Source organism: Falco biarmicus, chromosome 5 (genome assembly GCF_023638135.1).
Source record: "Falco biarmicus isolate bFalBia1 chromosome 5, bFalBia1.pri, whole genome shotgun sequence".
Taxonomy (NCBI): Eukaryota; Metazoa; Chordata; class Aves; order Falconiformes; family Falconidae; genus Falco; species Falco biarmicus.
The window spans coordinates 36,964,960-36,979,283 of NC_079292.1; the positions used below are offsets into that span (position 1 = coordinate 36,964,960).

General features: G+C 43.7%; 1 protein-coding gene across 5 annotated transcripts in view; it reads right to left on the reverse strand.

Moving 5' to 3' along the window:
- The window catches only part of HMGA2 (high mobility group AT-hook 2), a 123,054-nt gene that overhangs the window by 20,725 nt on the left and 88,005 nt on the right, over positions 1–14,324 (reverse strand). For all 5 annotated transcript variants that reach the window (XM_056341192.1, XM_056341188.1, XM_056341191.1 and 2 more), the window contains one exon: positions 3,622–3,654. In XM_056341192.1, the coding sequence (XP_056197167.1) occupies positions 3,622–3,654 (33 nt within the window). The remainder of the gene's footprint in view (positions 1–3,621; positions 3,655–14,324) is intronic.

The window sequence follows — 14,324 nt, forward strand, 5'->3', positions numbered from 1 at the left end:
TTCTTCTCTCCAGAAATGATAAAAATAAAACATGTCCTGTTTCCAGAAAACTTTGATAGCTTTCATGATGTTTTCCTAAAAATATCTATTGTCTCTGTATTACTTAAGAGTTTAACTCCCCCATATGGCTGAGTCTACAGCTGCTACAAATAGCTTAAAAATGAGGAAATAGAAAAATATCTATTTCTATTTGGACTGCTTGTTTGTACACATCAGTAAGAATATTACTACATCATGATTGTAAAATCTGGCTGCCCTTCTTTGGAGACAGGGTAGATTTCAAAGGAGTATCTTGTTTTTGAGGTTTAGGCACATATTTACATGAAAATGCTAAACTTACCAATGCCACACAGTTAGGCTGGCTATCTTTTCCTCACTTCCCCAAGGAAGTGCGAGAGTATGTGTCAGTGACCATCACAAAGATATGTACAGACCTTGGTAATTAAAGGTTTGTATTAATGATATGGGTGTGTAGATTTCCAGTGGATTTTACTGCTGCATTCACCATCTATGTGATGGTAGATCTTCAGAGCTCTGGGGATGTTTGAAGATATTGCATCTGTATGGCCCTAAACTGGCCAGCAGATATCCATAAAGAGATTTAGAGCATGGTGGAGCCCTGCACAATGCTTAAAATCTGGGAACAGAACTGTTGTTAATAAAATGCGAATTTTATCTAGTCTTGCTCCTTCTATGTTTTTTAAAATGACACAAACCCAAAAGCCATAGGCATTAGCAGCAGTAGCAAGAGTAAAGGTGATGTAAACTAATGCTCACAGAAAACTTTGAGAATACACCAAAAATTGAAAGCACAGGAAAGCACTCAGAGGCGAAGCCTGACCACGAGTTTCTTTCACTTTTACCAAGGCAGGCTGGGGTAACACACCATCATACAGCAGTTCTCAACTGTAACCTCTTACAGTCCCCACTGATGAAGAAAGGATACATTTCTAACTTAATCCAGACTGCCACATGGTAAAGCCATCTGGGAGGATATTTTGAAGGAAACAGATGGAAAAGGAAGAGATTCCTCTGAATGTAGTGTAAGATTTACATTATCCTCCATGAACTTCCATGTAGTCCCCATGTTTATATAATTTATCACTATTTCCTTAGACAGCTCAGATTAGGAAGCCTGCATGAGCTCATGTTCTTGTTGTTAATTCTGAATGTGAACCTCCCTCCTTTAAAGGGAAATTCAGTAGTGTAAAAAGAAATCAGAGAAAGGCAACTGGACTTAAGTGAAACCCAGCAGCATGAAGTTCCTGATCGTCCCAGGAATTACACTGTTTTATCTCCTTCTTTCAGCCTCAGGAAGACACTGTCATGAATGCTTGCTCAGAGTGATAATTTTTGTTCTCTGCCATGTACCCATACCCAGCAAAACCGCAGTGTTGTGCTAGCATAAGTGCCGATTAAAACCAGGAAGGGTTAAAGATAAGTCAATGATTTTACTGAACATCCCTCAGGCCAAGGACTAAAAAAAAAGAAATGCTCTCTGAGTGAATACATGGCACACAAATAATTTAAAGAGTGTAATTTCACTAGTCGTGTTGTGATGACTGGGGATTTCTAAAAAGCCCTCTCTCTCCTTTCATGCATTCTTCTGTGCCTCCTCGTTTTCTATACAAACATTTCCACTACTAATGGGAATGCCAACGGGCCTCCTTTTCTCTCTCTCTCACTCTCTCACTCTCTCTGACCATGGAGATACTGCCGAGGCACCGTGCAGCAGCGGCTGCATCCAGCTGGCTGAAAACCCCTGCAGCATCCCCACTGGAATCATTGCTTCGGGAAAGAAGGGACGGGAAGATCCATACAGGGAACCCTGGTGCTTTGGTTCAAACACCCACATCATTTTGCCATCAATTAAATCTGTCATTACTTTGTTGTGCTACCAAAAGACAGAGTCCCAGGTCCCCTCTTTGTCCTCCTACACCCCAGCCCAGCCTCAGTCCCAGCCATTTCTTCCTCTCTTGTGCTAGGGCTTGCACTCAATTACTGTTCAAACAAAACACTCACAGAAGTAGGCCCAGGGAAGCTGGAGACCTACAGGCACCACGTGCCATCGGCTGCAGTGGCTTCTGTCAGGATAGGCTGCTGGCAGAGCCACCAGCTCTAGACCCCTTCATCCTGCTGACCCCAGTGGGGATAAGCTCTGCTATGTACCAGAGAAACCACAACACAAACAGCCTCCCAGGGGTCTTCACCTCCCAGATCTGTCCTCCTTTGCACAGCAGGGTTTAAGCCTTCCTGTCTCTCAGGTGCCATGGAGGAGATGGCTGGCTTTCCGCCCATCAGCAGATTTACTACTGCGGTGTAGTAGGAATAGCCTTATTGCAACCCTAAAAGTTGAAGGATGTAAGCGAGACTAGGGAGAGGAAATACCTTTTATTAGAACAACTTGGTGTGTTTTGAATCATGTGGTGTAGTCAGAAAGTTATAGATGGTAAGTCCTCAGGGACTGACTCTGTGTTTCTTGCATAAGCTGTCCTAATAAAAGACATTAACTCTCCTTGCAAAACTTACCTCACCTGAAAATACTACTGCATTCATCCTGTATGTTATCTCTGCCATTCGGAGATATTAATATTATTGCCAGTGCCATAGATTCATCATTGCTGCAACTGTATTGATTTGTTTTGTTGAAACCCGATTCTTGCACATGCTTTGGAGAGTTACATCATTTCACCCCTTCAACTCACAGCTAGGATGTTTTCTGTTTCATATGTAACAGCTCCTAATTCAGATTACAGAGATATTACAACAATGTATGCTGTACAATAATGTATTAAAACCATAAGGTGGAAACCCAAAAGTATTATTCCCTTTTGAAAGCAGATCTCTTTCCAGAAAAGCAACGGACCCTTTATGCTCTTGACTCAGCAATCATTCATATTCATGGCGGTACAGCAGCACAGCCCATTGACTTTGCTGAGCAGGGATGGACCTGCTCCCATGCACATAGGCTTTTTCTGCTGTTGCATACGTAACAAAGTGGCAGAGTTAGGTTTTCAGGTTTTTTAACACAGGACAGGCTGGGGAAAGAAAATGAAGGCAATTGTAAATGCAGTGTTTGATTGCTTTCATGGCACCTTGTGTCTTGCACTTGGTCCAAAGTATTAAAGAACAGTGACCCCATCCAACAGAAGAAGTTTAAATGTGTTAGTCTTTATTATGAATCCAGTCCAGTTACCAAGTTCAGCCTATCTTATTTTGTGGTTTTAGAGACTCCTTTAGACCAGGTGAAAGAAAAGTTTTATACCTGTGCTCCTTCCTTGCTGTAAGAAGTCCCCAGTTACCCACGTTCAGCACACACAGAGATACCTATCACATGCCAGACTTGCACCATACGTGTGTGTGTCTGCATTATCATCACAGGGTAGATGCTGCAGAAGGAGGACATTTCTGAGCAAGTATCGTCCACTGCTTTCTCCTTTCCTTCCTAAGGGCCACCACGTGAATTGTTTTGGTGGTTATGCCTAGCAAGCCAACAGCTGACCCCCAGCTCATACAATTGATGAATTTCTCTTCATTCTTTACAGTAAAAGAGACCAGTTTAAACACTGAAGAATTATTTCATTTAAAGTAGTCTAAAAAATTTAAATTAGCTTTTCTTACCTGAGCAGGCTTTTTTTGAACCACTTGTTGAGGCTGAAAAGTAAAACAAAAGCATGGTAAGAAACAACATTCACTGAGGTCACTTAGCTGTGATTTCACAGACACTGGGAAAAACGTTTTCAAGTAACAGAAATAAAACACAGGCAAAGCCCACATTCAGAAATGGAGTGATAACATACCCACCTGGCTTCTCCTACACCTATCTGTGACCTTGCTCTAAAGCAGTTCAGATTACTGTGGGTGCAGAGAAGTACGCTGTTTGTATAATCAAAACCAAAGTGAACTATAATTTAATATGTTACATCTCCCATCTCTTCTATGGTACTGCTAGATTTACTTTGCTGCATTACCTATCAGACCGGGAGAGTGGCCTAATTTTATAACTATATTCTGTTGTCTCCACTGATGGTGTTCACTCTCTCACCACATTTAGCCATGAGTGGAGTGTCCTGCTGTGGGGAAGTGTCTCCCTCCTGGCCATGAGCAGAAGCAATGTTTGGGCAGAGAGGTGAGGGACACATAACTCCATTCCGGAGCCAGGGCTTCCCACTTGACCAGAGCCAGGAGGCTGGGAGAGGCAGTGGCTCAAGCCCTCAGCAGCTCTGTTTTGAGATCTCTAGCTGCACAAAGGTGATGCTGTGCTGACCTTTGTGAACCTGTTGACATTATTTTGGGGATGCCCATCATTGGGCAGGTTGGGTGTGTGGGCAGGGAGAGCCAGAGGCTGTGTCTGTCTGCCTATGCAGGACCTGGTGGCACAGCCATGGGCTCCTCAGCAAGTCTCCCTCCTGGCTGCTCCCACCAGGGAATGGGAAACAGTCCCTACATGAGACAGGAGATCCACCAAGGTACCAGTGCCCTTCATCCCCACTCCGGGGAGGAGGAGGAGTACTGATTAAGGAACTAATACAGGCATGCTTAAAATACACCACCACTGTCCGGACGATGTGACAATCCTTGTGGGTGCCAAGAGTAGCGCCAAACAATAAGACCACAGATAAAGGATGAAACCCTGACACCAAGAACACAAAAGTGCTTTTCTTACTTCAGTGGGGCAAAGCTGCTGCCTCCCCCCCTGCCAGGACTTTCTTTTTTCAAAGTGTATGAATTGCACCCAACAATTTTCTTCCTGCCCTTCCTTCCTGCCTATTCCTAATCCCAGCCATGATTTTAGTGCCTCGCTTGGGCAGAAGCCAACATGCTGTCCCTCTGCATGGCCAAAGCCTAATTTTCATGACAGTGTAGTAGGAAATAACTGGAATATTTCTGAATAAACAGTTTAGTGGAACTGGCCTTTCAGAGCAATATTTCAGTGGGAAGGATCAATGAAAATGTAAATTAAATGTAACTGATTCAATTCAGACTGCCTACCACAAGCGTCCCCTTTTAACAAGAGATGCTTTGTTTATTTTCAGTCTTTTTCTAATTCAGTAGAATCCTACTGCTGTTGTATTTTTGTATCTGTGCCTCAGGCTCCAAGTTCTGCTCTCAAATAAATAGGAGAAAAAACCTATGTGATGACTGGGTCCGTTTTAAACTCCAGGGTGGACCCTTTTCTTTTCCATTAAATTCCCTTGCAATGGAGAAGCTATTACCAAGGCACACATTTTACTGATGCCTTCTCCAGGTGGACTGCAAGCCCTGAACTCATTTTAATGGACATTTGCTGCCCTTGGACAAAGGAATGATTTGATTCAAAGGAAGCCCTCATAATTGCAGAACTCATTGAACTCTTCAGTACTCTGCCACTAGTGCTTTTCTGCTTTATTTTCTTTTTTTGCCTGTTGATTACACCTGTACACATGTTTACTCCCAAAGCACATGAAATCCACAGACATTCTTAGAGGCTGACTGTTTTCTCCTGCTCAGAAATGCCCATATATTTTTGGCTGTGCACTCTGTATTCATGTGACTCTCACACACTGTAGCTCAATGAAATCTTCTGAAAGAGCTGCCAGCTCACCAAATTTTCCATGAATTAGGTCCTGACACTTCAATGAGAGGGAAGACAATGTCTGAAACAAGGCCAGCTCTGGCTTTCTGCCTAGTATGTGTCACAGTAATTCTACCAGCTGCCCTTCTACACAGCGCTTCATACTTTTCAGACCACCAAAAAGCCCCTTAAATACTTTCAGTGATAGCTGGGGCTCACTGGGGCTCAAGCTGCCAGCATGTTTTCCCAGCCTCTGGCACCCAGTGGCTCTGGACTGGACCTAGAGAGTTTTTTGTGTGTGTTTGTTTTGTTTTGTTGTTATTTTTATGAATGGCTTTCACAGGGGACGGAGTCCAGCACAATCCTATGCAGCCATTCATAAAAAGCAGAGGGAAAATATTGTACTTTGCCCAGTTGGAAACTGTCTCTGATAGTGACCAAGGCTTTCAAGAATCTTAGTCATTCAAGACCTTTGCTATTGTAGTGCTTCATGTCGAGACCTCCAAGGCAGTGCTTGCTTACTGCTGGCTAGGTTTCCACTGGATTTGGGATCTGGAGGTCAGCGCATGTTATGCTTTCTCCCTTAAATGGAAGAAGCACAGCTATGAAAGCCCAGAAGCAGGGCTCACCCCCAAAGCTGGTATTAGTGGCACACACCAGCAACACACCAGGAGCCATGCCCACTTGTGTCGTGCTGAGGGTTCCAGCTTGTGGTGGCTGAATCGCTGCAAGTGCTGGTTTTCAGGGGCATTGCTTTTCCTGCTTCAGCTTGGCTGAGTGGGAGAGCTATCTGGATGAATGCAGGCTGGATAAATCTAGCAAGGTCCAGTCCTGCGAGGACTGCAGTGTCTGCTCACTTAGGTCACCCCAGACTAGAAGAACTGAGGTGTACAGGAATAATGAGAAATATCCCAAGCACCAATCATTTCTTTAACTGTTGTGGATGTAATGCCTTTGGAAACTTTTAGACACACTATAGATACAAACGCCTCAACTCACTAAGCTTTGTGTTCACTGAGTTAAGAGATCTTTTCAGGGCTTCAAGGGAGACACCTCTGATTCAAAAGAGTGTTGTACTGCATGTTCAACTAGCTGGAAAGAAAGAGAATCTGTCTTGGTTATGGAAAAGACTGGAACCATAAAAAAGCCAAGGACAAGGGACTTTATAGAGGTGCTTTGGAGCAAAATAAAGTTGTATGCAAGACACAAGAGCTCTGAACTATTATGTACCACCCCCCACCCCCCGCAAGAGCCTCCAAAGTAAGATGGCAGAACTTCTGCTCTGCCACAGGCTCTCTCACGTCAGTGATCGCATGTAAGGGGAGCTTCACGCAACACAGGACTTTCACATTTTATTTTTAGCCTAAGTTTAAAAAACAGCTATTGTACACTGAATGTGTATCAGCTGAAATTCCATGCACTTGAAAGCAAAATTTTGGGTTTTTTACATCATATGCTAGTACAAGTCAACTTTAAGTAGCTTTCTTAAATCTGTATGAGACAGAACAAGCAATAGTGTTGCAAAAGTCCTATGGCCATGTCATTTAAATGTCTATCAATCAAGAAGAAATCCAAAATACAGCAGAATTTCTTTTGCCATGTTTAAACTATTAAGTATGTGAGCTAAGGCAAAAAAGAGTAACTTAAAACTTCAGGGTAAGATTCCTAACTTTGAACAGAAAAAAATAATAAACAACCTAAAGAAGGAAGTACACAAAGGTTTTGGCGATCTTTGCATTAAGTTTTGGATGTTCAAAGCCCAACTGCCTATCTTCTACAAGACACTTCCACTCCCCCTGTCACCACATCCCTCCTTTTATTTTAGTTTCTAATTATGTTACTTTAGTCTTTGTTAGTACCTTAGATGCATCCTTATAGCCTATACAGTGTCTGGTCAAACAATTTCTTTGCATTCTATACGAGCACAAAAGAGCAGCCAGCCTCATGTGATGAATCTGTATTCATCTTGTACCAGCAGTGAAAAGTTGTATCAAATTCAATTTGTCACACTTCTCATTCGCTGGAGTGCTTCTTACCCTGTGACTTTTCATAGTGTTATAAAAATAAGGAAGGATAAGGGTAAGCCTATGTCAACTAGTATGAGCAATGCTGGAACACATTTTTTATGATCAGAGATAAAAGTGCTGGTTTGAATGGAAATCATCCCCTGACCGCTGTGCCTGAAGCTCCTAGATTTTGTGTTCGTGTCTTCCTCTTCAAACTGAGTATTATGAAGCTGTTTGACTGATGCTTCTTGGCAACACTGACCCTGTTCTATTCCCACAGCTTGACACAGACAAGACATTTGCATGGAGGTAGCTCTGCTGGTGAGACTAAATGACCATGATGGAAACTAATACCCAGTTAGGATGACATTTATAGTGCTGACAGCTCAGTGTTGTGCAGAGATCATTAAAATAATTTCATAGGTCACCCAAACACTTGTAGTTCTAAATTAAAAGATGAGTAAAACCATATTTAGTCTTTTTGTCTACATATCCTCAAAAAATCAGGAAGTTCATACTATACCAGTTGAAACCAATATAATCTAAAATAAATCATGTCTTCCAAGCAGTTCCATATGACAGCAGAGTAACTACTGTTCTGCCCTACAGCCTTAATTGGTTCGAGTCCAGCCTCTCCCTCCCTCTTCCAGCACAGAGTGATACAAGGCTGGGACCAGGAGCCCACGCAGCCTGTAATAGAGCCCTTGCCTCTGGGCAAAAGCTACTTTCAGCTTCATGTCAGCAGGAATCTACCCCACATTGCATGGGGCAGTGTGCCTGCCATTCGCTCCTCTGGTCCAGCTATACTCATTGCTTGTTTTAGAAATGATCTTTCTTTCAAGGGGGTAGCAGAAATGCTTTTTTACCCCATCAGCAGTGAGCGGGAAACCCTCCTCCACAAGCAGGACTGGCCTGTGTTTTGGAAGCTCAGGTCATGAATTCTCCTGCCTCCATCACATGTTTGCAGTCAACTGGCAACCGTGGTGTCTGTGTATGCACACTGCTGTGGGTCATTAGGATCTAACAGCAAAACCATCTGGCTCAGAGAGTTCAAAGGAGATTTCACAGTTCTCTGTGCAGTCTCATAAATGAGGCTAATAGTAATGTGTAGAGAATTTTGGCAAAATCCGTGGAACTTTTATTCTTTATTTTCTATCCTACTTGGCACTCCTCTGAGTTTTTAATACCAAATACAAAATAAGGTCATTCAAAAAATATTTATTAGCTTATTAAACTGACCTCCCCTGACTGCTGCTGGAAAACCCTGCAACATCTCAGGAGCTGCACCAATAACTTTAGCTGATGACAAAGTAAGTAGTATTTCTATTCCACTTGTGGAAGAGAGCAGAGAGCATCACAAAACTTCATGTTTTAATTAGCGAACTCAAAACACAATGCTTCAAACGACTCTTTTGGTAGCCTGAAAATTCAGGCACTGGCACATATATCCAGTCAGGTATGTACGTATCCAATGGAAGTCACACAACTGACTTCAGAAGGGTTAGGATTTCATATATTTTGTTTATAGAGAGGTACTTTCATGACAAAACGTCTGTAACTTGCTACATTTGCAATGGTTTTATGTTCTGAGACAATAAAAACCATGAAAGGAATGTATTGAAAATCAAATTCTGTTTTCTTTTATGCTTGTATAACCCATGATTTTTCAGTTGCTTTGACCCAACCTGCTCACAGAGGTAGATTTCCCACCATTACAGATCTTGGCAAGTACAAATTTAATGGGTAGGACAGGAAGGGAAAAACCATTAATTTTTCTTCATCCACTATCTGAACATTAGTTCAAGCACACCACCACCCCACTGAGTTTATCAAGGATATAATCAAAATTCAAAGCACAGTAGCTGTTAGTTCAGTGCTCTTGATAGACACTATTAATTTTTACAATGTTTCAGCCAGTATTGATTAAGTTTCCATAAAATATTTAGGGTAGCACAGCTTATGAAATACCCACTTAATGGGCTTTGTATCTGTGGTTCAATACTATAAGCAAAGTTTAAATTGGTGTACTGAGCTAAAATCAATACAGTTTGGCAGCAGGAGGCTCTGTGGCTGCTGACTGCTCTTCTTCAGCCACCGCTGCTCTGCTAGGTTCCCCTGTTACTTCATCATCATCCATCAAGCATCTGAGAAGCTTTCCTGATACATTTTGCCCAGATTTAGTTCAGCATCTTGTGCGTTTTTCTGCTCAAATATTAAGAAGCAATTTCTGCCTTTCAGAATAATTCTAGTACACAGTTCAGCACTGAGGTTTTCTTGATATGCACCTAAGGAAACATGAGCTGGCTCTTTTGTCTGGCAAGCGTCATAAGTATCTGTCTATTTATAACTCCCTACACAGACAGACTATTAAGAAAACCAGATGGGAGGTTCCAGTTATTCTTGGTTATAACATAAGGAAAAACCCCTACATTTTAGCAGACAGAAATAAATGATAAGTTATTTGCAAAGAAAGCAAGCCCTTGTGATTCAGGGATATAAACCGATCAGAAACTACTTAGCCTTATAAACCTTGCAGACTTCTCCAGACAAATGACTACTGTGTAACTGTTTATTTATCTCCAGGCTATCTTGTCTGTTTATATACAGCAACCCCTGGGCACACCACGTATTTCTCTTTGCTCACGTGGAAATGATTTTTGATCACTACTAAAAAGGCTAGATTTGAATTGATGACCTACAGGTGAAAAGCATTGTATCGCATTACCATCTGGTTCTGGTTGTTTCAGAGTCTTCCCTCTCATCTTGCTCAGGCACCTCCCACTGTACAGACCGAAAAACCAGGGGCAGGCCGTTCCTGCTTCAGAGGCCATTCCTGGTGGTACCACTGATGGTGGCCATGATCGGCCACCTGTCATCGGTTGATCGGGACTGTCATCAGTGGACACATCTCTGAACCTGACTGGAAGGAGCTTCCAAATCCCCCCGACCTTTGCACTGGCCTCCAGTGAAATAACAGAGTGAACAGGGCAGTAAAGCCCCAAACCAGCCAACCTGCGGCAAAATCTGTTAGTTTGGAAAGTGAATTCTGAACTTCAGTGGTTTTGCTCAAAATGTAACTCTTCTGTTTCTGGCCTCCTACATTCATTCTCCTCCTCATTTTAAGGTCACAAAGACTCCAACTTGTTCAGTAACCGTGTCCTTGTGTCATTTAGAGACTGGAAAATATGCACAGCCCATTTTCAACAATGTAGGCTTAGATACAATTAAACAATTGGATTAATTTCCAGGTCTATGAAAGCCTCTGCCAACAACAGGCCCAAGCCTAGACACAGGGATGGAAAAAGAACTGAAGTGGCACTGATGGAAAACAAGGGGTAAATTGCTCCACTGGGCAGCCCTAGGACTACAGCAGTGTCCCAGCAGTGTCAGGTGGCAACTCTGTCCCCTGCCCCACCACAGTGCTGCTGCAATGGCCACACCACAGCCCAGAGCTGCACTTCTTCACAAGAGTCCCTGAAGGAGGATACCGGTGAAAATAGTCTGCACTTCCCTCAGCTCTTGGGCACCTTCACTGCTGTTCAAGCTGCCTTGAAGGTAGTGAGTCAAGCCAAGGAGTCTCAGGGTCCTCCCTTGGGTATTTCACAGTGGCAGCCCGTGGCATATTTCTTCGTATTTCTTCAGTCTAGCTGCACGCTAAAAGTGCTGCTGCCTCCACAGATGTGCACTTCATGTTTTATCAAGGCACATCTCAACCAGAGGAGGAGAACATCAGAGTGGGCACTACGTAAAGGCAGGTACAGGAGAACCTGATCTGCCCAGAAAACTGCGGACTTCACCTACAGGAGAAAACAATCCATTTGAGGTCCACAGCCTGGCTTGCATCTGTACCGCCTTTCTTCCCCCTGTTCGGGGCCCCCTTTTCCGCAGTGCTCAAAGGGAAGAGCCTGTGGGCCATGCTGTTTCCTTAACCACACCCGGGTACCATGTTAGAGGGCAGAGGACAAGACATTGAAGGAGAGAAGGCTCCCAACAAAAGCACAGATAACTGCAGGGCAGTGCCTGGGGCTGTGCCTCAGCACTGTTCAGCTCACTGAGCTGTGCAGACTCAACGGCACAAAATATGACTGGATAGAGACACAACTCTATCTAGATCCTGTTAGGAAGAGCTATCTGTCCCCTCATCTGCACAAACTGGGGTAAGGATACAAGGGATCTAGGCAGCTTCTTTTGCACTGCCATTTCTGCCCCTTCAGAGATGTAAAGCATCTTGTACAGAGATTATGTGGTCATCCCCAGGCCTGGCTCTAAAGTCCTGCAGGAGCTTCCCCTCCCAATCCAGCCCATTGCCTCTGTGACCTCTCATTGCCCTGTGATGGCTAGGCAGGATTTTCCTCCAAAGAAAAGGCACACAGCACAAGGAAGGCCAATCGACTGTGCCTGGCTGATTTTCTGCAGCTGAGGATCTGGCCTGAGGCACTTCTCTTCAACTTCTTTGTCTGAGCAGATCCATTGGTAGCCACATGGTTGGCTGGGGATGTTTTTGTATGTCTGGGATACACGGATGTCTGATAGTTGTCTGTCTATCGAATAGATTTGATAATTATTACTGCCTCCAGGAAACTGATGCTGCTAAAAGTGTCTGTCAGAGTCTGACCAGAGCCTGCTGACATCCTGGCACAGTTTCATAAAGAAGTCAGTGTACAAAATAGAAATACATTTTCCACGTACTTGAAATATACTAGGGGCTTGGTGGCGAGTTGTTGTAATTAATCCACTTCCTGGCTTGATGCATTTTGGGATCATTCTAGTGTGTGGTATGTTAAATACTCAACTCAGTTCATGCTGTTATTTTTTACATAGAAATTACATTCATTATGTCCAAAGGCATGATTTGTAGGCACTCCTTGCAAAGCAGAAAAACCCTCATTGCATGGCATTTCTAGTGTGCTTTTACCATTTGCTCACTAATAGCAATCTCATCATATGCATCATTGTGAAACCCGCATGACAGGGTCATGTATTTTAAAAGATGGCAGCAAAATTATTTTCTCTTTTATCTACCTACAACCCACTTAATAGAAGATTGCAAAGTCAAAGTCTACAACATCCTATCGTCTGCCTCTCAACAGCAGCAGAAATATGAATAGTGTCAGTGTACACATGCTTCTCTCGATCTGAAAGAGAGAGAAAGAAAGGGGAAGAGAGGGAGGGAGGAAGAGATTCTGCTCTGGATAATCCTGGTGTAACTTTGGAGTTGTTCTATTTATGTCCCTGGACAGACTCTGAATTTAGCCCAGTTTAGGAGAGAAGAATTTGACGGCAATTTTTACAGGACAATTACCTGACTGTCTAGCTACAGTTATTTAATAGCCCTTTGGAAGCTACATCTGACCTGAAGATCCTATTTGTTCTTCGGATCTAACAATGTGAACATCAAAGGCATGTGGTGTTAGGTATGCACACAAATCCCCTGCAGCTTTTTTCATAATAGTACTGAAACCTGATCCCACAGCAAGAATGCAGCCCTGCAGCACCCCAGCACCCTGCTCCCTGGTACAGCTTAAGGTGGTTTCGCCGCTCACAGAGCTCCATCCACCACTTGGAAAGCCGCCTGCTTTTAAACCTTGCTAGGGAGGGCTTGTGAACAATTTAGCAAACCCAGGTCATTTCAGAGAGTAGGGCTGCTCGATATTTACTCTCAGTTTTCCTGACAATTCCTCCTTATATTGTTGTTCCTGTTGCTGAAGTGACAAAAACTGATTTTTCATGTCACAAAGAACAAAGCTCAATCCTGTCCTTGGCTAAATTCCGCCCTTGGTTCAAACCAGTTTCAGAGTCTACCCAAAGAAGTAAATGGTTTCATCTCCCAACTAGTCACATTTTATTGTGCTTGGAACTTATGTGGTTTGGGACATGCCAAAAATACACCAGTTGGTAGTATCTGTGGCTAGGTGGTCCTGGCAGCAGAGGTGAAAGCAGCTTGCTGGATGAAGAAGGATAGCTGGCCTCCAAATACTGCTGTAGTTGGCACAGACAAACCATTTCTGGGAATTAGGTACACCGGGTAGACAGAAGCTTGACTTGCAGCTGAACATAATCTGCCTCTGTGAGATCAGGTATTATATCAGCACCAGACTGCTTCACGGCAGCTGCAAGATCGTTTTAGCATTGGCAGCAATGTGGCCAAGGATACACTGATACTCTAGATGTTAACAGGTAAGGGAGCTCCTCATGGTGTCAAGCAGGGTCCTGCTGGTGGCCCGCAGGCTGCTCCCAGGCACCGACATATCCTCACATTCCATGCCTGTGACTGTCTAGCCCAGCTTCAAGCAAGGTTTTATCTGGAGAAGGCAGCCAGGGAGCATGAAGGTGCACCTTGAGGCGAGCCCCATGGACACCAGAAGTTGCTGTGAGCCTATTGCTCTCCCAGGCAAACCCCAGGGCCAGCAAGGAGGCCACAAGCAAAGGACAGCATTTGGCGGAGGGGTGAGGAAACACCAGTATAGCTTGGGACAAGCTAGTGTGTACACCTAGAGCTTCTGGAAATCTTTGGCTGGTAGGGAACAGTGCTGGAAAGTTTCAGTTGGGTTGCATAGTGAGAAAGATCTAAAGGGATGAGATGGAGGAATGCAAGTGGCAAGGAGAGTTGGTGGGGAAGAAGGGGTCCAAATGCACACCACCTTCCCTGCTTGCACACAAGTGGGAACAAAGTCTCTGCACTGCCTGTTATGTCCAAAGAACTGAGAGGAAACACGTAGAAATACCTTATCCATATTTCTTTTTGTCCACCAACGTACACAAGA